Source organism: Diadema antillarum, unplaced genomic scaffold, assembly GCF_040938485.1.
Source record: "Diadema antillarum isolate AM-2024a unplaced genomic scaffold, OU_Dant_1.0 seq00000764_RagTag, whole genome shotgun sequence".
Taxonomy (NCBI): domain Eukaryota; kingdom Metazoa; phylum Echinodermata; class Echinoidea; order Diadematoida; family Diadematidae; genus Diadema; species Diadema antillarum.
In genome coordinates, this window is record NW_027271654.1 from 790,303 (window position 1) to 817,657 (window position 27,355).

General features: G+C 37.0%; 1 protein-coding gene across 12 annotated transcripts in view; it reads left to right on the forward strand.

The window, feature by feature from the left end:
* The window catches only part of LOC139738674 (uncharacterized), a 100,437-nt gene that overhangs the window by 25,458 nt on the left and 47,624 nt on the right, over window positions 1-27,355 (forward strand). For 6 of the 12 annotated variants that reach the window (XM_071649286.1, XM_071649289.1, XM_071649293.1 and 3 more), the window contains 7 exons: window positions 1,206-1,247; window positions 2,744-2,785; window positions 12,586-12,624; window positions 18,185-18,235; window positions 22,607-22,665; window positions 23,942-24,095; window positions 26,865-27,122. In XM_071649286.1, the coding sequence (XP_071505387.1) occupies window positions 1,206-1,247; window positions 2,744-2,785; window positions 12,586-12,624; window positions 18,185-18,235; window positions 22,607-22,665; window positions 23,942-24,095; window positions 26,865-27,122 (645 nt within the window). The remainder of the gene's footprint in view (window positions 1-1,205; window positions 1,248-2,743; window positions 2,786-12,585; window positions 12,625-18,184; window positions 18,236-22,606; window positions 22,666-23,941; window positions 24,096-26,864; window positions 27,123-27,355) is intronic. The other 6 variants (XM_071649290.1, XM_071649291.1, XM_071649294.1 and 3 more) reach the window with 6 other exon arrangements.

Genomic DNA, 27,355 nt, shown 5'->3' on the forward strand with positions numbered 1-27,355 from the left:
TGGCAATCTCAATTTGTAATTGAATCACTTCACAAGTCAGAGAACATTGGCAAGACTGTTTTATAATAGTTTTTACGATACATCAGAGAACATTCTGAGAATGTGGAATGTTTATGTGTAACTAAGAGTCAAGACATGAGACATATCAGTCATGTGGCAAATGAAGCCACATCCATCTTTCATCACAAAAATCAAGTTCTACTTATGAAACAAATCATTTGAACAGCTCTACTAATTGAAACTATATTAATTTTTATATTGCCAAAGTAATGTTTGCACTAAGTTTTTGTGCATGTTCTTGATATATTAAACGACAAAGCAAAACAAAACTGGAGAGTGCACTAAATATGTATGTCATAGATCTTCAACAATGGCTTAGAAAATATCAATCACTGTATTTTAGTCTCTCTCTCTCTCTCTAATGGAATTATTTTGTGCATGTTGAAGCCTCATTTTCATGGGAGTTTGTGTCTATTGACTGGTAAGAAAAGACTGAATGTGAAGCATAAGAAATGTGAGGTAGTGGTCACTGCACCACAAAATAGACTCCATTTATTTTGAAATTGCAACATTTGAATTTAAAGTCATACAGCAAAGGTTGATGCATAGATGAAGCACTCCAAACTGAAAATGACTGGAACTTTTACTACCAGAAGTATCTAAACAACATAGAATGAGGAATTTAAAGAATCTCTCACTGCTGAGCCCAAGAAAATGTTTTTGTTTTGTTTTGTTTTGTTTTGTTTTGTTTTGTTTTGTTTTGTTTTGTTTTGTTTTGTTTTGTTTTAAAGCTAGAATTTGGCACTGGCTTGTTTTAAAGCACTGCCTCAGGATATCTTGTGGATCCTGCTTGAAGTTTTTGTAGATATTTTATAATTGTAATGGGAGTTGACTACGTCGAATCTCATAGTGGGACAAAAGCATTGCAATATGCTCCACTTTTCACTCACTAGGGAAAATTCCTGACAAACAAAATGTATGTCAGACAATTTTGTGTTTGAATTTCGCTGTGGTATTCCCTCTTTTTCTCTTTCTTTCTGTCTGTCTGTCTGTCTTTCTTTCTTTCTTTCTGACTGTCTGTCTGTCTGTCTATCTATCTCTCATTTTAACCCTGCTCTGTTATTGATGGCCATTACCTGTCACATCTGCAATTCATCCTTTTCTTCCACTCTTCCATCCTCCTCCGCATTCTCCTTCCTTCGTAGAAGTGAAAGAGCAGAGTGAACCATTCTACCTTGACATGAATGGTAAGATTTACAGCATCAGAATCTTTACACTAACAACTGTTTGTATCAGTGGGAAAGTGGTATGATATCGGCAATTTTTACCTTAGCGGTCAAGTGGCAATACCTCACCAGGAACCTTCCCACTTTGATATATTACTGCATTTTTCTCCAACTGGTTAAATCAGAAGGTTGGGTACTTTATCTTGATGCAAGGAGGAAATGGTTTGTGTCAGAGTGCACTATCAATTATGTGTATTTAAAAAAAAAATCCTTTTCATTTATTTTTATTACTTCGCAGGTGCATTCATGGTTATTTGTTCTGTAAAGACCATCAAGTGCATAAGTTACTAATCTTTACATTAGAAAATAGTGAACAATATTTGTGCTCCAAGTAATAAAATTCAGCTCATTTGGGAATACTGAAATTGTTGTAATTATAGGTTTTCCAGCCAATTTCATTGTTTTGTCAATCAATTTCATATTAGAAGCATTCATTCTCCCCAAATGCGTCATTCAAAATTGTTTTTTTTTTTGTCGTTCAAATTAACCATTGTGACAACCTATTTGCAAATTTGCACATTCCAATTCATTTAATGTATGTACATTTTCAGCAATGTTATTCAAATTTGTCTCAACCTGTGGGTAACTCATTCTGAATATTCAAATTGGTATATAGGCAAACAAGTTCATAATAGGAGCATTCAAATTAAATCTGTAAGGTGTCCATTAAAAAAGTACATTACTTGCTCTGTCTGTCAAGTTGAAAAACATCTATTATGTGGATCACACATGTAGATGAAAGTAGATATGTAAAATGAAGATCACAAAAACAATATGATGATCATGATGAAAATAAAGATGTAAATTAATGGTCACAAAATGAACGTACTTGTCAATCATGATAAAGGAAGGATTGATATTGAAGTTTACTTTAATTGTTGAGCAAAAAAAAAAAAGCTGTTTAGATGAAAAAATTATGATCATAATGATAAAATTGGAGATAAAATAGGAAAGTCATATTCAATGATTAAATGCACAAAATCACTCCTTGCTTATATGTGTGAATTACAAAACCAAATGCTCGGTTGTGAAAATCGATCGCTCAAAAATGAAATTGAATGTGCTCTTAAGTGCATACCCAGCCCATCACACTGATTTGAGTACGCAATGTTGGAAATTCATAAACAAACACAAAATTTAATGCTTACATTCAAATTTGAACTGTATGACCATTGATTTGGGTGCCTACAAAACAAATTTGAGAACACTAAACATGAAATTTTGTTTGATCAGAGTCGCTACACCAAACTCAAACATATGAATGCACATGAAATGAAAAAGAATGACAATATTATGATATTGGCCAGGAAAGCGTAAATTCTTATTTCATGCAGTATGCACCAGCATAATGTTGCAATTGCCCCCCACCCCCCCCCAAAAAAAAAAAAGAGAGAAACTTCATCTTCTTTTGGGTCTGAATGAATGCTTTTTTTAAACAACTTTAAATGTTTTTCCAGTTAATAGAACCAAAGTGGAAGAACTCTATGACACTCCAAAAGGTAGTGTATCACCAATTTTAATCAGATTTGCAAGAAATCAAAATATGTATTAAAACATAGGCTTATCATCTACTCATTTTCATCATTTGTGGAATGTAAGTCACTTGCTAAGCAGCCACAAGTTTCTACATTGAATTTTCTTTGCTTTTGTTTTACTTACATGAATAAACTTTGACCATTACAACCATATTACTTGGATAGCTACACTTGTACTTCAATAATCATCCAAGGTCATTTCTCATAGTTATCATTCTGCCAGTGCACTCCTTGTATTCTGTTTTGTCCCAGAATAATTTATTGCTGTGTACAGTACAAAGTTTTGATATACAGTCAACCTCGCGTAAGTCGACATAATCGGGACTGAGCAAAACACGTCGACTTACGCGAATGTCGACTTACGCGTAAGTCGTAAGTCGACATTTTGTCGACTTATAAATGAAAATTAATTTCCCCTGTACAGAGTAAGATTTGGATCACGATGCGGATCGCTACCCAAATCTTACTCCTTTTGCCGCCAAAACATGCCTGCTGACATCAGCAACAATAATGTTTTAGATCATGCATTTAAATCTTGCGCGGGTTAGTAACGACAACGCACAATTCCCAAATCTCTAGAGAGATTTTGAGAGAGCGGGATCGGAAACCTAGGCCCGTTTCTAGACACTTAACGTTTTAAACTTGATTTGAAATGTCAAAGGCAAATTCCCCAAAATTGCATTAAACTTTGCGATTTAAATTCAAGTGCGTTGCTGGGAAGATATGCGTGTGATTTCGCATGATTCTGTCGAGATTATTTTTCAGTGCCGACTGAGTTGAAATATGTCACTAATGTGTGATTTTCCTTCCCTAAAAGTCGCCATATTTGTTCTGCTTAAATTTGTATTGCCATACTCTGAAAATGAATTGTTCTCGCGCTCCGATTCGCAACATTACCGCTCTGTACGGCGCGGGCCCGTCTGAAATAAAAAGAAGAAGAAAAGCTTGTTCATCCGAAAACGACATCTTTCGGACTACTATAACCTTCGTAAAAACAAACCTCTTACCATTGTCGGACTAATTTAACTTTGGACTGAGATTTAAAACTTCGGCATAGCGAACTTTGACAATAATTCGTTATCATTTTTTTCGTTGACATTTTGTGAAGCAGCATGCGTTTCGGTAGTTTGAAACGTGTAAATGTTGCGATGTTTTTCCCCTGCAAGTGCAGACTAAGTTCGGTCACGGCGAAACCGTTACGAAATTAGAAATAATGCGAGCCTTTTCAACAATAACGCATTTCCGTACATTTTTATGTGTTTAAACACAGTTTCTAGTTTCGGACAAGAACCGCAAGTCTTCTCTGCAACGCTCTTGCGTTTTAAATACAGCGTTGCTTGTGATTTGACGGACTTGCATTTGATTTTTAGAGTTGCGTTTAAACGCAATTGAGTTTAAATATCATACAATTTTCTAGTTTTATGATTATCAAACGCAAGTCTTTTCAGCGTTCCGTGTGATTTGATGGACTTGCATTTGATTTTCAGAGTTGCATTTAATTTCTAATTTTGCTTACGAAATGAAAAATAATGCAAGTCTTTTAAACAATAACACACTTCCGTAGATGTTTAGAGATGCGTTTAAACACAGTTTCTTATAGTTTCATACAAAAACCGCAAGTCTTCTCTGCAACGCACTTGCGTTTAAATACAGCGTTACGTGTGATATGATGGACTTGCATTTGATTTTTAGAGTTGCGTTTAAACGCAATTGAGTTAAAGAAAAGTTCCCTACAATTTTCTAGTTTCGTATGATTATCAAACGCAAGTCTTTCAGCATTCTGTGCGATTTGATGGACTTGCATTTCATTTTTAGTGTTGCATTTAATTTGTAATTTTGTTTACGAAATGAAAAATAATGTAAGTCTTTTAAACAATAACACACTTCCGTAGATGTTTAGAGATGCGTTTAAACACAGTTTCTTATAGTTTTGTACAAAAACCGCAAGTCTTCTCTGCAACGCACTTTCGTTTAAAATACAGCGTTACGTGTGATATGATGGACTTGCATTTGATTTTTAGAGTTGCGTTTAAACGCAATTGAGTTAAAAAAAAGTTCCCTACAATATTCTAGTTTCGTATGATTATCAAACGCAAGTCTTTCAGCGTTCCGTGCGATTTGATGGACTTGCATTTGATTTTTAGTGTTGCGTTTAAACGCAATTGAGTTTAAGTTTCCTACAATTTTCTAGTTTCGTGTGATTATCAAACGCAAGTCTTTTCAGCGTTCCGTGTGATTTGACGGACTTGCATATGATTTTCAGAGTTGCGTTTAATTTCTAATTTTGCTTACGAAATGAAAAAAGTAATGCAAGTCTTTTCAACAATAACGCACTTCCGTAGATGTATAGAGATGTATTTAAACGCAGTTTCTAGTTTCGTACAAAAACCGTAAGTCTTCTCTGCAACGCTCTTGCGTTTAAATACATCGTTGAGTGTGATTTGATAGACTTGCATTTGATTTTTAGAGTTGCGTTTAAACGCAATTGAGTTTCAGGTTCGTACAATTATTTTCTAGTTTCGTATGATTATCAAACGCAAGTCTTTTTAGCAACGCACTTGCGTTTAAATGCAAAAGTTGCGTGTGATTTGATACACCTGCATTTGATTTTTTGAGTTGCATTATTAGTTGCATTGTAATAAATCTTTTTAGAAAGGGCCCTGGTTTTAATACCGCTTCGGAATAATCAACGTTAGAATATTCGGATTTACAAAAACACCTATTTCATGTTCGGATAATGAATACCTACTGGGACATCTAGTGTACAAAATTTGCGCGTTTTGAGAAAAACGAGAGGGAGAAAAGGGGTAAAGTGAACTGTCTTGGGTACTACATATTGCTCCAGTGTAAATGAGTGTATGTCCTTTCTATATTCTGGCATACAAGACAATGGACGCATGGCGCGAACGCTACCGCGCCGTACACTAGCGAATTACCGAGTAAAAATGCAGCGAATCGGAGCGGGAAAACAATTCTTTTTCAGAGAATGGCGATAAGATTTTGAGCGAAAAATTATGTCGACTTAGACGAGGGAATTAACACGTATTTCAGCTCAGTTGGCACTGAAAAATCAGGTCGACTTACGCGAGTTGTCGACTTATAGATGTCGACTAAGACGAGGAAACTTTCAAGGAAAAACAAAGGCAAAAATCGGGACTTTTTTATTGTGTCGACTTAAGCGAGTTGTCGACTTATGCAATGTCGAATTAGGCGAGGTCTACTGTACTTCATATCATGGGTTAAAGATTAAGTACCTATCTGTATGCTTGTTTATTTTGCTAAACACTGAAAAATTAAAACCCAATAAGCTACATCTAATTAGTTTAAAACAACTAAGTTCATGGAATCAGCACTTACTACCACTGCTATACCACTTCTACTGCTATTGTCACAAGTACAATTGTATATACGTACCCATTTCTTCCTATCGTGGACACACTGTATGCTTCTATACAGCACAGACTGCAGAATTTTTGGACGAAACTCCCCAAAAGTTCTTGCTGTCAGTGGAGTTATAGTTGTCCTTTTTATTGTAAATGAGGCCAAAGTGTGTGTGTGTGTGTGGGGGGGGGGAGGAGGATGGGAGCCCCCCCCCCCCCCCACCATCCCAAAGTTCCATGACCCATGCAACAGAAGTATCTGCATGAAACTTTGCTATAAAGTCATACCCACAAGGTATTTCTCACAGTCAGTGCAGCTGAAGTTGTCTTCTTCCTCGAGAGTGTACACAAGCTGGCTGGTACATTTCTGCATCATTTCATCTTTTGTTTGTGGAAGCATTGGATGACATATTGCTTCTCTACAGTTCTCATTGTGAGGTATAGGTGTAAGCAGACACACACACACATGCAGAGGCTTGCATTGTAGTCGTGTTTGAAAAGAGAATGATATGCCATCTTTGTATCTAGAGTCTTGCACCAAGTCCCTTCTGATGACTTGCAATATATATGACTCTGATGTCATAGGATTTTGTGACTTCTGTGAGATATGACTGGCTGTTTATCTCTGGCTATCTCATCTCATTGTATACTGTATACGCCGAATATTTCGCGAGGTTTTTATTTTCGCAAATTTCGCGAGTCAGGTGCTATTTATGAAATTAAAGACATGCGAAAATGATAACTCTGATCCCGAAATGAATGTGACGCACACGTATACATTTCTACTACAGCGCTCCACAATTGCGAATTTAACCACTTGCGAAATCGTTGGTAAGTCCCGATTCGCGAAAATTTAGACTCACTAAATATATGGCATAGGCCTTAACAGTGTATAGTGCTTTGAATTGATGTCACAAGCTTGTATTCTAAAGCATAGTATTGCTCACTTCACATGATACAGGTGTAAAAAATAAATACTTTTAGGGATTGCTTTCCCTCTAGAAATTGTAATTGATCACGAAAGGGCTGACGCATTCATGAATGCTAGATTTGATTTGATTATTCGCTCATTGTATATGTGATGTATGTTGTTTTCATTTTGATATCAATCAGTAACACTAATGGTGCAATATATGCTTTGTATTGGGAAGATTGTGAGAGTGATTGTGGATGGCAGATATGGATGCGTTAATTCTCAATCATATCGGCCCAACTAGTAAATGAATGAGCTTTACATCAAGTCATCAAAGAAAAGTCATCAAGACGTCAAATCATGTGTGCGGATAAAAAGGTGACACTTACATTTTCAATGAGAATTTACCTCAGAGTAAATCATTCAAAAAATGCTAAGAAGCAGTGACATTATGCAAAAATAAATCAGGCAAAAGTATACATATGATATTTCGGGAACATTTTACTTTTTATGTGTTTTAAATGTTCTAATATCCAGATATTTCTCGAAAACATTTCCCTCATTGATGCTGCTCAAGATTTATCAATAAGAGCTTATTGAAACACAAATCCAGGCACTCACAATAATATTGGTTTGTTTTTCAAAAGAAAACAACCAATTCCTGAATATTGGTCAATTTCATATCATAAGCCTAAAGAGCACAGGCTGTATAGTTGGAATCCCAGCCATATCAACAAATAAGATAGCTAATCTGAAGTACCAATATGGAGTTTGTTTGAACACATAAAAGTGAACAAAAATCAATAACAACAAAAACTCAGTCATTGCTTACCTATCATATGTACATGTGTTTGTGCCCAAGATTGCACCATTCCATTATTTTTCTGTCTTTATTCAATAGAATTCTTCCTGATCTATGAAATTTCTGTGATTGTATATTTTCAAAATTAAGCATAATACTTTACTGTCTAAGTTGAAATCTACAAGTTGGTGATTACAAATGAAAGACCACTGACAAATATGAGAAAATTTTTACAGTTTGTTTCAGTTCTCTACAACCAATCCAATTCATTGGCTTATTTGATCATGCACCCATGCATATGTTTATCATTATGCTTGAATGGTGACATGACTATGCAGCCCACCACCACAAGCAGTCTACCCTGATAAAATCACAAAAAGTAAAGCTGAGAAAAACTGACCTATATGCAAGGTGCTGAAAGATGATGTGCTGAAAAAATTGTTATAATTTACAGTGAGTTTTTATTTGTGAATTTCCCGAGTCGGGTGCTCTTTGCAAATTCAGCACATGCAAAAATATTAACTCTGATCCAGTGACATGAACGCGGTATTGCTACCACACATATACATTTCTCTGTTCATTACTGTTATTCATGTTCACGAATGTAACCACTCATGAAATTGTTGGGAAGTCCCAATTTGCGAAAAATGAGACTTGCTGAATATTTACAGTATATGGTATAGTTTCTAAGACAATAACCCCAAGGCTTGCTCTCCTACCATTTTAAAAGTTTTTGTGAAAATAAACGGGGAGGGGGGGGGGGGGGGACTAATGTTGGATCATTTGAAAGCGTGGAATGTGGAAAATGTAATGATGCCAAACTTCGAGAGTCAATCTTTGAAGACTTGATCAGGATCATTGTGATGACAGGTCACATAAGTCTGTTTTTAGATGACCAATAACCAAGTGACATTTGCAAAATGGTGTACGACTTACAAGAGTAGCTGCATGTACTGTTACAGTTGCAATTAGGGATTGCACGGGTTGTGCAATGTAACATTATCGAAACCCGTTGATGAATAACGTGAGTAAGAAAAAGCAATTTACAGCTTCCCATTCCACAGTCAGAGCTCTTGTGATATACTTCATCATGCTGCCCATAGGCAGGGCTTGACATCAGCAGTGGCCTGGTGGCCTGGTGGCCCAGTGGCCCAGGGTCACTAGAAATTGGTGTTAGGCCACCAGATTTCCAAAAAGGCTAATTTTGGTGGCCCAATCGGGCAGTTTAAACTCAAAATAAATTGTAAAATTTCCTTGTCTTTCATGCCACTAAATTTTGTTTTCCAGCCACCAAAATTTCAAAGTAAAAGAATTTTACTGGCCGGAATGGTCCACCAGAGAGAGAGAGAGAAAAAAAAAAAGTTAGTGTTGAGCCCTGCCATAATAAAGTAATGAGGTGGTATGATATTTCTATGTAGCCACCTCAGTTGCACATTTATGGATCTTTGCTTCAGACAAAGACTGGAACAGCACTAGTTAAGTGTCCCTACTGTTACTTAAGAGAAGAACTATAACAACAAATTGAGTGTAATCGACTGTGTGCCTTGACTGTCCATAGCAAGTAATAGCCACTGATATTATGTACCAGTGACTGCTCTCCAAACTGAGCTAGGTCAGGTAACAGTAATCAGACTCCGTATGAACACATTGAAAGCCTTCCTTGAGTAAGCAAGGGAAAGCAGAAAGTTTTGCTTCTTGTTTGATTGACTTTTATGTCTCAAGACATACAACTCTCCCATGTCAGTGGGTTAGTATGCATCAGACTGGCAATCACAGAGATCAAGATGGAAAAACAAAGTTCTGCAACAAAACCACAGAAAAAACAACTTTCATAGCCAGGATTGTGAATTGGAAAAAAAAAATAGATAAAATGAATAATACTTCTGGTGAAATGGAAGAGCAAAACTGTAGCCATTCTCCACAGAGTTTTCTGGCTTCATTCCATATTCATTCTGACAGAGTCTGACTCATTGCAATGTATTTACACATCCTTTCCGCGCAAAGAATGCAACTGTCTGTGTCCACTTGAAACCCCATTCCATGTCACACACAATGAGAAGGCTACTAGTATCATTCTAACTGAGCGATATTGTATGGCACCTCTTGCTAGTGTTAGAAAAAGTCAGCAAGAACGAAGTACCACAGTTGGTCTGTGTATGCTTTTATGAATTTTCCTTTGTCATGTTCTCAAATTCTGCATATGTTATACAGTTCTACTGTTGTTTTCAAACGTACTATGAGGAATTCACTCACAGAAGCATGATTGTATAGTATTTAACAAAAAGTGTCATACTTTTTAACCTTGACTTAGGAAGGGGCAAAATGAAACCAAATGATTAATGATAATGTCGTCTCTCAGCAAATCTAGTACTGTAAAAGGGGATATTTTTGCGTGAGGAATAGTTATTCACGCTCTGCTGGGTAAGATGAATTTTGCTTGTTTTTAATTCTGCAGAATCAGGACATCAATTACTGGCACATATGGCAGGCAAATATATCCGTGTGCCTTTATTTTCACAGTAGGTTCTGGTTGTGCGATATATGCAAAAATTTTGACACTGCGAAACTTGCCACTTTTACAGTAAATTTCCCATTTGGGAATTAAACATCCCAAGTTTGATGTACTGTACAAGGAACATTCCACTCTTAGTGACAGTGTTTTACCTTACATATAGAGGGGACGGTATATGATTACACACCAGCATTGCTGAGTTAGACTCGGGAATCGAATCTGGGTCCTTTGGATCTAGAGGCAGATGCGAGACCAACTGAGCCACATCACCACTTTAAAGACACGTTTATGACTTTAAAGTCACCAGGAGTGTTTTTCTTTCGTATATCATCTCTGAGAGACCTCTTGATTTAATGTAGATATTGTATAGGCCAAGCTAACTTCAGGAAACTGCTGCAAGATGACAAGTGAAACATAAAGGAACTTCAAGGTTTCTAACCCCGTAAGTCCCCAGGCACGTAGCTTCACTTGCCAAGCTGTTTCCTCCAGGTTCATTAATCCCTGCAAACTGGACATAGTCGTACAGTTAGCCAGCCCATTCAGGTGTAGCAATGTGCCTCAGTCCAACAAGAAGGCCGAGGTGACACAATTGGGATGAGGGGGGATTGGGTAATCTCGATTCAATGACGATTATTTCCAAGACATCTGTGCAAAATTGGCAAAGAAAGCACTCCAGTGTGTGTGCCCGTTGCTGAACAAAACACAGTCAGGGTTAAGGAAAGACTCTAGTAAGTTTTGCTCTCTCCCTCTCATTTGTCATGTCTGATGGGTCATGCCATGATTCCTGCCTTTAATGTATCATCGTTAGCTTTACAAAACTTCAAACCTCTTACCAGCTGAATAGTATGACCTCTCTGCAAGTTTTGTGTCGTGATTTTTGTCTATTTTTTTAAATATCATCTACGATGATAAGTGATAATTGTATGAGAGCTGCCAATGAGCAGCTACAGAACGATCAATGCGATGGATTTAGACATCTAGGTAGTACCACCTTGTTCAAGTAAATTGTCATAGTCCTACAGTGTTCAGGGACACTCTGAATACCTCCATGACAAGAGCACTGCATTCTGAAACTGAGAGTCCTTTATCACCAGTGTAATTAAATCAATTTTCAAAGTGTGATTAAGAGTAAGAAGCTGTACATCTCTCAGTGCCAAAGTGTGGTTGAAAACCACTACCGGTGTGTATCCAGAGTTTGAAAGTAACTTATGGGTTTACTGTTTCATTGCAGTTTTCACAGCAAGACATACTGTGTTTGTCCTGTCAAAGAGTTTCTGAAAAAAACAACAACAACCATTTCACCATATCTGCCCCTCACTTTCTCCTTTACACACTTTCATTTTTTGAATGTTTGTATCACAGTATGTAAATTTTGTATTTTTGGTTGAACAATACTTGTTTCATGTTACTGCAGTAGGAAATCATTTCATATCAGTGCTGATTGGTTTACCAGTGTATGTTGCTGTTGGTGATGGTGTTACATATTTTTCTATTTATTTGCTTGCTTGTTTGTTTGTTTTTTCTTTGTGTGAAAGTGGTTCATCTTTGAAATGCTTGGAATGGAGAGACTACAAGACCATTCCATCATTACATGCACTGTAAATGATATATGCTTTGATGTGAAGCATCTTAGAGTATTGGTGTATAGGATCGGAGTAATGTCTTAATGATTTCAATGATGATTAATGATAATGAGACACTTTATGCATCCATGACAGGATGAGAACAGGACACATCCACATTTTTGTCAATGCCAAGCTCATACGTGTACATATAAGTCTAACAAGTGAGTAGAGGCTATCATGTAGCTCATTTCTTAAAAATTGAAAATCTTATTACAATTATAATTCTATTGCGTATTCACTTATTTCAGATATATATGCGTGTGTATATGTATATATTTATATATAATAGAAAAATACATATATGTATATGCTTTTGATATTGTTATAGTCATACCTGTTTTAGGTCTGAACTTATGTTCAGTAGTGATCTGACTGCTATTGTTTTTGTTTTGATGAAGATTGTGTTTATTGTGACATGATTGAAAGAAAGAAAATGCCTCAAAGTTTCGTCAGTGTCAAGTATTTTGCATTCCTTGCACACATTTTGGGCGCTGCATCTCAATTTTCTTCAAAATGATATTATTCAATTTAGGTGATAACTGCTTTCCAGATGATACATATGAAATCAAAGGTAAGGTGCTTGATAAAAGCTAGATATAGCAATGTGTACTCTGCTCATCATTTCACTCCTAGTAAATACCAATCTGTGTTGCCATGCCAACCATCATGTTCTCTGTACCCCTTCACTTCTGGTGGTGTTCCTCTATGTTAGATTTATATATATGAACGTATACGGTATATATTTCATTTGTCTATTCACTGGAGATGGGAAAACTTTCTTTTTGATATTTCATATATACCTCACATCCTACGCACTCACCTGCCATATGGCTTCTCTTTCTGTCACCATTTAATGACTGGCTGCAGTTTGATGCAAATTCTCACATTTCAAAATTGTTCCTAGATCATGTACGTGGTATGTTCTTAATGTGCAGTCAGTTTGATGTATCGGCACTTTCATGCTTTTATATCATTATTTTAATGAAGTTTAGCAATGACCAATCATTTCCAGAATTCACTCACAAGAGATAGATATTTAATAGAATAAGGTTATGTCATATGTTATGATCCAGTAGTGTTTGTGTTTATGTGCCAGGAAGGGGAAAATTCAGTCGCTCACAAAATACACTCAGTTGAGTGTACCATTACGCTGCATGTTATCCTGTATCTCTACTTTCTTTCATGTGCTGTGGTCAACTGTAGAGTTAACATCCGATGCGATGAGTCTTTATGCAGTATATACATGATGCCATGAGATTCTACATTATCCTTTCCCCCAAACCTGCTGTACAGATTATCTTAGTTCAGTTGTAGAAGTACTAGACAAAGTGTGGTTAGTTACCAGTATTAATACATTCTTTCTTTCAAATGGACATCTCTTTTTGATAGAGAATTAAACACTGGCATCATGAAGAAAGTTTGCTACATAGCCTGATGAGAACTTTGATAGAATGGTGGGGTAACAAACATTTTGGCATACAAAGGAGCTGGAAGGAGTGGGATTTTTTTTTTTTTTGGGGGGGGGGGAGGGGGAAGGTAAATTCTAGCATTGAAAACATGAGGATACCACTCTTGATAGTGCAGACAGCTGATCACTTGTTTTGCCCTATTTAAAACACAAATATGTTCAGTGGGGTGTAAATCCTAGAAGTATCGTAGAAGACGTTTGTAAATTTTTTAATCACAAAGACATCATGAAGAGCATGTAAGGATTCTTCCAGTTTGAAATATCCAATTGATAGCTAAGTAAAATCTGCCTGAATCATTTACTCTTGTGATGTGATGCAATAGGACTGGTTGTTGTCTCAGAGGTCTTTTAGTCAAACACTTTGTCATTTCTTGCCATCATCTGGGGAGCCTTGTTTTCTTGCTATCCTCTGTAGCCTTGTCATCAGCCAACTTGTGGTATGTAAATGACTGAAGAATCAATTCCGTCTGCAGTTTGTTTTTCCTTTCCACATTCCTGTGATTCATCTCCAATGTTACTAGTTATAGGCAGATTTGTTTCATCATCATGTTGCGGAGTGTTGGTTTGTTTGTTTTTTATAAAATGATGAAGCAGATCATAATCAAATGATTGCTTGAGAATATACGCAACCAGGAATTTATATTATATTGCCTAACATGTAATTTTGCTATTGACTGACTCATTAGCACTTTTGCATCACGATGCAAAGCATGTTAATGGGCAAGATTTCATTGTTTTGTTTACCTATGAAAATGGCTGCTGCAAAGTTTTATCAAATAAAATAACACGGATCTGAATAATCATTTTATAAAACAAATAATACACATCATTTTGTTTGGGCATTAGCATAAGTACCAACACTTTGTACCTTTAAAAGAGTCCAAACAGCCTTGGCTATGCCTCGGGCATAGAAGACTGGTCCAAAGGTATCTTGTGTAGGTAATTCTTACTACTTGTTTTACTGATGTTTACTGTTTGCATAACATAATGACACCTTCTGCCACACAGATTGCAATTGCAATCTGGTTGACAAATCCAAAAAAAAAAAAGTAATGATATTTTGTGTGTGTGTGAATAACAGTGTGTTGTAATACCTCTGTCATGTATGTTGTGTATCAACTGATATTTACCGGTAGATTAAACTGGTCATGTGCACTTTCTGTTTTACCCATTTCTGCTTTACCAGTTTTACCCTGTGTGTGTATGTGCGGAGACTGAATCATATTGTTAATTAAAGTAAAAAAACAACAACAAAAAACAACAACAACAACATCCATTGGGATTTACATGGCTGGTTCAGCCGTTGTCTTAACATATAATAAAAGTGTGGGAATAAGCATGATATGGTTTAACTATGGGTATCTGGTAAGTCATGTGCAAAGACTATGGAGAGTTGATCTTGTAGGGAACAGGCTAAAGAGTGATCACACTGTTGTGTTTGCTAATCCCTTGCATGTGACTTGTACTTTGGAGTGATTGGTGCTGTACTAACAGGTGTACAGCATCATTCTATGAAGCATGATTTCGCTTTGTACAAGTAAAGTAGCAATACATGTATAGTTCATAACACGCAAGCATTTTGTGCAAGAGAAGCTTTTTTTTTTTCAGAATTGAAGATTCCCATATTCACCAGACTGAAAGAAAACTATAAATGTTTGGATTTTCTTCTCGTGATTATTGACTTTGTTACTAGTTATTAAAGAAGCTTTTTACCCACGCCGATGAAAATCGGCAGGGGGTTATGTAAAGGGTTCCGTATGTTTGTTTGTTTGTTTGTTTGTTTGTTTGTTTGTTTGTTTTTTTTGTTTGTTTGTTTGTTTGTTTGTTTGTTTGTTTGTTTGTATGTTTGTTTGTTTGTTTGTTTGTTTGTTTGTGTACAAGATAACAAGAGAACGGGTAAACGGATTTGCACGAAATGTTCAGGGAATGTTTGGATAATGACAGGAAAGAATCGATTAGATTTTGGTGATAATCGGTTGACCCTTGCAAATTCTGTGTGACCTTGAAGTTTTGACCCCATGGTATAGTGACCATTCCGAAAATTTCCCGTTTCTCACTTTGCGATTTTCCGCTACCATACGAACACATAAACTCCCCAACGATCCGACTTCGCTGCTCAAATGTTCGTAAGAATTCCGAAATTTACGTTTAGGCCTATTTGAGGGACTATGTCCTTCTAGATTTATGAAAGTTCGTTCTCCGTCATCACAAACTGGCCCGTATTTTGATGATTTTTCAAATTAACATTGATTGTTTTTTTCGTTAGAGGAGCATTTTGCTCGGTCGCAGTCACACTGCACGATATGCGTGCTCAATGTCAATGCGTGTGCAAGGCCGCTGAAAATGCATCGCGCTCTACACTGTTGGTGCAAAATTGCACCGGGGACGTTGCGGCGCTCGTTGGTAGCCGAATACTGGTGCAGTAGACATTTGCATTCAACCCTTGCATTGAATAATTCCCGTAGACACTAATCATAGGGGTAATTGCCTAGGGGGTACGTAAATTTTGTTTTTCTTTTTTGCTTTTGTGGATACCATCAAAGATCGTACACTCATACGACCTTTGATATTTGATGATTTTTCAAATTAACATTGATTGTTTTTTTCGTTGGAGGAGCATTTTGCTCGGTCGCAGTCACACTGCACGATATGCGTGCTCAATGTCAATGCGTGTGCAAGGCCGCTGAAAATGCATCGCGCTCTACACTGTTGGTGCAAAATTGCACCGGGGACGTTGCGGCGTTCGTTGGTGGCCGAATACTGGTGCAGTAGACATTTGCATTCAACCCTTGCATTGAATAATTCCCGTAGACACTATTTCATAGGGGTAATTGCCTAGGGGGTACGTAAATTTTGTTTTTCTTTTTTGCTTTTGTGGATACCATCAAAGATCGTACACTCATACGACCTTTGATATTTGATGATTTTTCAAATTAACATTGATTGTTTTTTTCGTTAGAGGAGCATTTTGCTCGGTCGCAGTCACACTGCACGATATGCGTGCTCAATGTCAATGCGTGTGCAAGGCCGCTGAAAATGCATCGCGCTCTACACTGTTGGTGCAAAATTGCACCGGGGACGTTGCGGCGCTCGTTGGTGGCCGAATACTGGTGCAGTAGACATTTGCATTCAACCCTTGCATTGAATAATTCCCGTAGACACTAATCATAGGGGTAATTGCCTAGGGGGTACGTAAATTTTGTTTTTCTTTTTTGCTTTTGTGGATACCATCAAAGATCGTACACTCATACGACCTTTGATATCATCACACTCTCGGCTTGCTATAATCAAAATATCCCGTAAGAAAACGGCGTATTTCTCGATTTTTAGCGCTTTTTCCGCGACCCGTCGTGTAGACAATACTCTTAAAACTGGACTTAATTCGCGCGCGCTTGGAAAAGTTCCGATTCTGCACTTTTGACGGTGGAATTTGGGATTTTCGATGGATTTTTGGAGGAGACTTAAGGACTTTCCTGTACGTGAATGAGTGTTAATACCGTATGTGTAATGATGTGATTTGCGTGTGATGTGACTGTAGAACCAAAGATCGTACACTTCAGTGTACGATCTTTGGTAGAACTCACTGGCTGGTGATAAAGCACACTGGCAATTAAGTGGCCGAATTCTGGTAGATGACCGAATGCACATTATGTTTACCCCGACTTTGTACTTAGGCGTGGGTCTGCCGCCTTTGACGGCCCCTCTCTAGTTAATCAATATAAAGGATAGGTTCATTTTTTAAAGTCCTAAATATATACTTTGCCATTTATTTCTCTCCATGAACATTGTCATATATCATGCTGTGAATATATCTATCATCTGTATTGCCTGTTCTTACTTGAATGTCATTTATCTATCTTGATAACATCTGTAGCATTTACGCTGTATTACCTGACACTAACCCATCATGATGCATCACAAACCTTTCATGTGGAAAACCACTCCATGTTCAGTCAAAGTCACTTTAAAATGAAGATTAAAACCACTGTAGCACAGCAGTATAAGTGTCATTGATATAGCCTGTAGATTAAGAAAGTAGGTGAAATTTTGCATCAATTGTGAATTGTTTCAACAAAACAGTTCTTTTGATGGCAACCACATCCATATGCAAATTAGATGTGACAAAAATGTCACTTCCTCACTTTGCTACTGCCACTGTGTTTATGAAATCAAAAACTCAAATCAGTTTTTGAATACAGCCCCTCCACCTTAAAAGTTGTGACAGCTCCACTCTTATAACTCTACTCTTATTTGATGTGATATGAATGATTTATGCTCTTGATTTTATTGATTGAAGGTATAGAATTGTAGAAAAGATTTGTTTGCAGATAAATAAGAGAATTGGGTCCATGTCTGCTATAATGTTTTGAATTGTTAATATCTCCACTTGTCACTGTTTGTGCAATCACATGAAACTTCAAATTTTCCATAACTCTTTTATTATGAGTTTGTGTGATTTTAATGATTCTTCTACTGTTCTGCATATTTGATTTTAGTCTACTTGCAATAGGTAGAAACATCCTCATTCATAGTAAAATGGAAAAGCTCATTTTACTCATATCGGGTTGTGTGTGTGTGTTTGTGTGTGTGTAATCTGTATGTGTGTGTGTAATCAATATGTCTTAATCAACAACTTGACTGTTTTATGTAATAATCTTGTCAGATTTAAGGATGGACGAAGAAGATGTAATAAATGATACCTACGTGACTGAGGGTAAGCACTAATAAATCTGACACACTTCTTTCCAGCTGCTTTTTCCATTGTGAAGCTTCTCTGTCAAAAAAAAAGACTTTATTCCTGATGCTTACTGTGTGATTCTGCTGCTATCATATAGTACGCATGAAATTTCATCTTCAACTACATGTAGCTATCAGCGCTCAATATTCATTATACCTTTAGTCTGTCTACTCTTTGCATTTTAAGCTGTCTGTGTGTCTTTCTTTTTTAAACATTTGATGATTTTTTAAAGAATTCATGTATAGGGTAAGAATATCACTTGTTAGGTCATTTATGTATAACATTTGTTGAAATTGATGACCAATATTTAAGATACATTTATGAATTATTACGATTTTCATATGATATTTCTAGACCCAGATAGGATTTCCTTTGTCATACTCAAAGTGTTGGCAAGACATTAAAAGTGCAGTGCCATGTAATTTCGGTTTTGAAACCACTTTAAAAAAATGCAGTTTTCAGTTTCAAGTCTGTGTAATCAAAGTCAACAGAAAGCACTCTAAGGTAAAACATTGTGATAGAGGAAAAAGTATCATCTGTATTACATTGTCTTCCAACCAATTCCAGTGCTAAGACAGGAATGATTGAAACTGACGTAATGAAAAGCACTTCATTACCAGAGCTATAATGAGAAGCCTAAAGCCAGAAGTCATTCTCTCTTTCTAGCGCAAACCAAAACGGGTTAGCATGTCATGCTTTGAATTTGTGCTCTTATTCTATCCTCTTGTGCTTGCAGTATTCATTCCCAAAATCCACATGGCAAAAACAAAAAAACAAACAAACAACAACAACGATGACAACAACAGCAACAACAACAAAACAAAACATTCTAAAATAACTATCACATGGTACAATCGAGGTACGGTAGTAATAACTCCTGTCTGTGTGGAGAAATATTTCTCTGTCAGCATAGTCAAATTCTGTGGAATATGTCCAGGGTTTGGGAAATCTTTTTCTTTTTTTTGGGGGGGGGGGGAGGAGTTATGATATAAACATATTGTAGAGCATTCAGATTCTTGTAAAAAGAAAACAGAAACACATTTTAAGAGTTTGACACCAACAGGTCCCAGAATTGGAATAAACAAGTATATTAACTGTGTTAAATCACTGGAAAGATTGAATACCTGTATAGAGTCAACTGACAGTCAACTGAAAGGATCATATAGCCATAGCTTTATCATAGAATTTACATATTACAGCAAAGCTTGCAGTTTTCTCTACAACTTCGCTGGCTTGCATTTCTAGCATAAATGCTTCTATAAAAAAAGATACATGGCCTTGAAAAAAACAGAATGTTTTCTCAGAATAGTGTGGCACACAAAGATTTACAGTGGACAGAATGCTGATACTATGATGTTGGCTGAAGATATGCATATGTATTCTTCATGAGATATGAAATACTAATAGCATCCAATATTCCAGAGCACATGGTGGTGTATTTTGCAGTGTATTTTCATCGTAAAATTTTGTGATGATAATTCTTCTGATTTTGTTCATAACCCCACAGGTAACCTTACATGAATCATTATCAATCTTTGGGCACTATGTCTGGGTTCAGGTCTTTATGTCGCTTTCTGTTCGTCCATGTTATAGAATGATAAGCAGTAACACATAGACAATTTTTTTAATATATTTTTTTTTCTATATTTAGTGTCACATCCTCAGCAAGTGAAGCTATGTACTCATTTCTATTTTTTCAGAATGTAATCTTTGCTTCAGCCACCTTTTTCAAAAATCCTCATGTCTGTAATGCTGGGCTGCTCTTTGCTGTTTTCCATGTTATCAGTGATAACAGTGTTCTAAATGTATTCATTCTCCCATTACTCCATAGTATGTTTTGTATTTCGCTGTGTGTCCTTGTACGTGTGTGTATGTGGGTGTGGGTCGGGTGTTGGTTTGTGTGCCTATAAAGCTTTCTCACCATTTTTTTATAGTCCTAATGTGTTTGGTGTATAAATATATATGTCTTTCTCTCTACTCTCGCTCTGGAAACAAAAGAAAAAGGTATAAAGCAATAACAATAAGGTAAAACAAGCATGCAAGCATGAAAAAGTCAAGTGGGATTGTGGAATCATTGTTCTATTTTGTCTAAAAGCGTCAAATTTGGCACAAGTAGTTAAACTATTCTAACCCAATGTAGATATAAAGCCCTCTTAAAATTTGCCAAGGATAGAAATGGCAGCCATTTTTTCAAAATGGCCACTGTTAAGTATGTCAGCAATAGCGATTAGATAGCAATTAGGGTAGAAATATGAATCATTAGCAACATATTTGTCTCAATGAGGCTATTTCAATGTCTATATTATTTGGTTAGGAAAGAACATTGTATTTTTTCAAGAAAAATACAACAGCAACAAAAGAAAACAACCATTGATATGTTACTTACATATTATGTTACTAACAGTATGCACTGATATTGCCAGTAGACCCTAGTTATTGATACTGTGGTATACTTGAGCATACTCTGCACATTTCCAGTGTTTACATCTTACATCGACTTTAAGATTTTGACCATGAGGTTCTCACCAAGTATGGATATATGCACATTGTTTCTGCTGCTATTTTTTTTCCCGGACCTCATGATAGTTTTCTGTCGCTAATCAGTTGTGTAGGGCATTTAATGGTCTTAGTTAAATAAATGTGTAAACATTGATACATAATAAATACTAATCCATATTACCTGACTACTAAATGGCAACCATTTTGAAAACTGGCTGCCATCTTCCTCCCAATCAGAATTCTGAAGGGCTCAATTTTTAAATTTACTTTATAATAGAATAAAGAAGTCTACATGTTTGCCAAATTTGGTGCTTTTAGTCAAAGCTTAGCAATAGGTCTGACATATTTGACTACACTGCTGGACTAAAAGACAAAATGGACACAAAGTGAAGAATATGCACATATTCTTCAAAAAACAAGACATCCATGATCAAAGTCCATTTTGATGCATTAGTTCCTCCACATACTCCAATCAAACATGTGCAGGATGAACATACAGTGTGTAGAAGGTCAAGTACATAGTAGAAATATGTGGTGGGAGTTGCATTCACTGTACTAAATTAATGTAGTATGTGTGTTTTTATCTATGTACATGTGTATACAATACATGAGTGTGTATAAAATATATATGTATGTAGCTAAAGATATATGTATTTATATTCAGTTATAAACTTTGAAGTATGTATTCATATATTTTGACCTGCATGACAGCAAGCAACTTGGATGTGGTGATGGTAGTAATATCAAAGTTTGTTTTGTTTGTTTTGGGTTTTTTTTAGAGATTTTGTGGCAATAGCACAAAATGTGAAGCTGTCAGGAAAAGAATGGAATTTTCTCATCAGAGAATTTTTGTTATCCTTGCTTGAAGAAACCAACCATTGCAATTGTTGCTGATGAATTTTCCTGTGTGCTCAAATGCATTTTCTGTAATCTCATATCTTGAATGCAAGTGTTGTTGAATATATTCGCTCCAGCTTTCTGATTTTCTGTCCCAATGATAAATGATGAGTCAAGTTTTCATTCTTAAAAGCTTTATGTCTACATATTACCATGAATTTGAAATAGAAGCTTTTAGATTCTGCATGTTTTTTGGGCTGAAAATAACTCTGTATTGTGCATTTATGCAAGAAGAAGAAGCATGAACAGACTTTAACTGCATGATTCTTGATTATTACTAATTTGTCCTTTTGTGTGAGGATGTTTTTTGGTCGCCACTTTATTTCAACTGCTCTTAATACATCTAAAGTGCGATGACATTGCTTCTTTCTGCTACCTCATTCAAGCTCCCACACAAGCAATACGTGAGACTTGACCGTATGGCAAAATCTTATGAATGAATTAAAGAATGAAGAATACATGGAATGTGCCGAATCTATGATTCTTTGTTTTGGCATCTCTATCCACCAACAACTTCTGGCAGCCTAGCTGTGTCAGATATTTTGTATTTTAATAGTTTCCTTTTATTTTAGTGTTTGAATGCAGTTTAATGAAAGTGAAAGACACCTGAAAGTTACAGTCTTCCAAATTCAAAAGAATACAGTCACAAACTTTCAGGACTTAATCATTTGTCTGCTTTAATCTTGACTCAAAGACTTGATCAAATCTGGCCACACAAAAGACAAGAAATGTATGAATATTTTGGGTCCAATTACAAATTCTCTGAGTTTGGTAAGATAAACCATTAACACTCTAGACAAGAAATGTATCTTGTCCAATTACTACAAGTTCCTTGAGTTGGTAAGATAAACTCTTAATTACCGTAATCTGCTCGATTTCTTCTTACACATTTTTTATTCATCATTCTGTCTATACACTCACCTTCCAATCCATTTTTGTGATTTTGTATAGGAACACTTCCAGCCAGGGGCTCCCAGTGTCTAGTGGCTCCAGACAGAGTTAGAACAGGGGTACGTACCGTACGCAAGATACAGTGTATTCCTGTTATAACGAACACGGTTATAACGAAATTCCGGTTACAACGTAGTAAAAATTCAGGCCGCATCATTATCCACTCTATGTATCTTTGTTGTTTATTTGTTCCGTTATAACGAAATTTTGTTATAACGAAAGAAATATGCCAGTCCCGAGGACTTTGTTATAACGGGAGTCCACTGTACCGGTCCTCACCTATTGACCTATTGATACAATCAGAAAATAAATACTTCAGGGTTATAAGATGCATAGCATTTCCGCAAGTATATAACACCTTAATAGATCCTTGTCATTTGATTGGTTTTTTGATATTGATCATTTGTCCCATTTTACTCTTATGTCATCATTAATTCATGCAATTGTGGCTCCATTCACCGTGCAATCTTGAATCCATGCCATTTATTCCATTTGCACGCACGCCGAGAGCCAGGCACACTATGTGCGTAAAACACTTGCGTTTGCGATGTGTGCATGTGATCAAGCGTATTGACGGACAGCTCGCTAGCGTACAGCAAGCAACACTCTCTTGATCTCAGATCTCACATTTTCTTTCCTGTTTCTAAATTCATAAAACATCAGATGACAAGGATTTTTTTTTAGGTGTTATATAGGACAAATAAATGTTACCGGTATTCATTCAATGAACGATGAAATATGAAAGATGAAATTATTGATCCATTCAACTTGGCTGTGCCTTGTTTAATGGAGCATTTTATCCTTCACCTCATGAAATATTCTGTCCAATGTACTCATGAACATTCATTATTTGTATACCATGATTGATGTTTCATCCAAATGAAGATAGCTTTTTCCCTGTGTGAGTGTGGCATTAGTATGTCTTCTGTTCACAGCAATGTTTTCACATTACCATCTTTTCAGTTAGTCTCAAAGGGGATCAAATCAGTCGATGCTCTTGTAAACCAACAATGACTGTGAACACTGCCTTGCGTGAGATTGAATGTTGGTTGTTATGTACCTGCAATAATGAATGGTTGCTATTCTGCAAAAGGTTTCTCAGTTTCTCTGAAATTTACACATCTTAAGGGTAAAAGGATTACACCTGTATTTCCTTCTGAAAGGTAAATCTTGCTTGAGTGACGTGTACTCCATTTATAAATCTGTGCATACAGGATGTGAGATTTAACCTCTCTGTTCCATTTAGAAAGACATTTAGAATGGCTAGAAAGTAAGAAAAATCTCATTCATCTTTTGAATTTATGGAATATGCTTTGCTTTGTTTGACTTTCGCAGGTCAGAGAAAAAGTGCTTGTAATTTTCCCAAATTCCAACGTCGTCCAAGACAACGAAGGCTCGTATAAAGTCCATTTGTCATTTGGAAGCAAGTCTAGTGATGTCCTCGCCAGATACATCAATCCCTACACACTCAGATTTGAATCACCAAAGGGTAAGAAAAAAACAACAACCAACCTTGTGATCATAGAACGGTGATTTGTTTTTTTTTTGTCCCCAGTCATCATCAGTACATTTGAAGTAGTATAATGTATGTAGTGTGAATGTCTTGTGGTGATTGCATAATCTCTACTTTTGTTTACAATTGTGTTGTCTATGGCAATTACAGTATTTACACAAAGCACATTGTTACTTGCACATCAATGCAGGATTAGTCCACATACCGTAAAGTTTCGTGTATAAGACGCACTATTTTTTCGTCGGAAAACATTGAAAATCGGGGGTGCGTCGTATACACGGGTACAGTCGAATCACGGAAAAAAATCTGTCATGTACACCCAATTTTATAAGGTCACCTTGGGGCCATGTATGCCCATCGACGTTTGGAAGGTAAGCAATCACTAAATCTTACAGATAAATGAGCGATCTTTCAATCTGGACACACACAAAAGCTGCAAATACGGGATAAACTTACATCGGCCTTGTGCAGTAACGATGTATCAATCTGGCCATAGACAACAGCTGTAACAGCACTGCTACCGATGTATCAGTCTACCAAGCTACCAACAGCCAACCTAGTAGCTGAAATACACGATGTACAGGTATCATTACTAAATTACCGATACCGTAAAACTTATCAATGTACTAGTATCAATATGGCCATAGACAAAAGTTGTAAAATACGGAGTAGAATCGACACTATTGTCACCGTAATATGAACGATGTGTGAAGCATGCATGCATATCCATGGCGTTCGTTTGCATGCTCTTCACGAGGCCAGGTAGGATAGCATAGCTAGCTACACTGTAGCTAGCTAGCTAGCTAGCAAGCCTTGTGCAAAGGCAGCAGCTGCAGAGAGGCTCTTGCAATGGACTCGCGTCGTGCACACAGCGATCGGATCGGAGCGCGCTTGCCCGTTGCGCGCTGTGTGTGCAAGTCCATTGCTCTCTGTGTGCGTGAGCTGAAATTATAGGGAGCTGCCTTTTGCAAAAGGCTAGCACTGTGCATACAATCATGGTACAAGAGACACACATGTTACTGGAAATCCCTCCGGGCGAAACAACAGTGAGTGTAATTACCGTACGCACCGTACGTCTCGCCGTACGATCCCTCTGCTACACTTGTTGATGTTTTTCTTATTTTTCGTAACGAACCTTTCAGTCTGACATGGGTCAATATGCGAGACACCCTCTGCTATGTACAGTTTGTATGATAGCAAAGATCGTACTGTACACTCATGAGTACGATATGATACATGTACCAAGATTGAAAGGCAAAACAATAGCAAGTGAGTACCGAGACAAGTCTCGCATTTTGCGTCTTCCATATTTTGCCGATGTCCGATGAATACCGTTAAAAGAAAGCATAAAAGGAAATGAAAAATAGAGCAAATACATGCTGCATTCTAGGGAAATTTTGAGCTGAAATAATATGTATGACACACGCAATATTTGCGTGGAAATTTTCGTGTGGTTTTTTTTTTTTAAATTTGAGGTCCAAAAGTAGGGGTGCATCTTATACACGGGTGCGTCTTATACACGGAACTTTACGGTACTCTTAACCTGACAGTCGCGATGCTTTCGATACCGATATGTGTATGTCTCTCTTCACAGTCTCCAATGCAGCAGCATCTTAGATGAACTATTTTGACACCAAGGCATGCTTTCATATATGCTCAAAGGTGGCCTGTTATAGATGTTGTTGTTTTTATCTATGTTAATGTCTATTCAGCCATAAAAGGGGGGGGGGGGATGGGGCTTCACGTATGCCAAACAATAGTTGATTTATGCATTGACATAGCAATGCACCTGACTCATTGCATATCCCCTTGAATAATCTTTTCTTCGTATACTGGAAGCCCTCCAGTTATGGCTGATAGTAGGTTACAGCGTTTTAAATCAAATAGGTCTGTAGCTAGCTGACCAATTGTGACCCACTACCGTCGCTGACGGCTGAGCCGAGAAAATGAAGTTTGAAGTCATATCATCAAAATTGGTCAAAACAATCAGATTTCTGCTTTTGGCATAATTTTGGAGTCTAATGTTTTGTCTATCATCTGCCGAAATTTCGAAGCTAAATGATCAAAAGAAAGGTAAGAAATCAGCATTTTTGTGGGCCATGATTTTCCGACCTTCAACGTAACAGAATCGTGTCCGAAAGTTTGGATTTAGCGCCGCAGCTAGACTCCGCCCCTAGCAACGAAGGAGTGATCTTATTGGTCAGTGCATGGCATCCTGATTACTGATTGGTTGTGCATAGACCGCTGGCGTTACGCTTGAATGAACATTGCAGAGGTCGCTAGGAGCATACCTTCTATTGTCAAGCGGCGAAAACCTGTCTCGCCTCCCCTTGATCATGATAGCGTCAGAATGAAAACTTTGAAGGCTTTTTTCTCGAAACTGATTTCCACAACCATTTGACATGCGCTAATAAAATCATTGATATCTCCGCAACCGAGTACTCTTATGAGTTGTGCTATATATGAAATTAAAGTAGAAGAGTAAGGGAATAATGTCAAGATGCCATTTTCAGAAAATTGTCCTCCCCCGACTTTCGGATCCTTTTGTTGTAGCGGGTCACAATTTAAAAGACTTCTTGGTGATCAAAAATTATTCTGCATTTGTAATAATGAACAGAATTTCAAGACTTCCCAACTTCTCAAAATTTATTTATCTCAGACGTCCAGATGTATTGTGCCCAGATTAAATACCTTTGTTTTCAACTTAAGTGCAACCATAAAGAGGTGTATGATTGTGTCCCTTAGACCTACCGGGAGGAACATACAAGTGCACATTGTCTCACAATGGCAGTCGGAAAGCGACCTTCAAACTCATCATCCAAAGTGATTCTGATATTCTTGGGGACATTCTCAACAAGACGCTGCACCCCCTGAACTTCATCTGCGAGTCCCTGGGCATCTCGCCGGCGGACAGCAACCAGCTAGACAACGTGCTCCACGAGCGCTGCAAGAGGCACATGCCACCCAGTGGTTTCAGAAGCATTCTGCCAGTACATCCCACTGGTAAGTTGGGAGATGGCAGCCACACTGCTTTGATGGTCAATCGTCCCATACACACACACCTGACAGAAATCATTTTCAAAACTTGATTTCTGCAACACATTGCAAAAGCCGGTGTTTGTTGTATGTGGATGCAAATGAAAAATCATTGGTTAAATGCGATCTGCATCACTTTGCAAAATTGGGTCCATATTGTTTGTTTGTTCAGAGACATTTGCAATAGTTTGTCTCACACA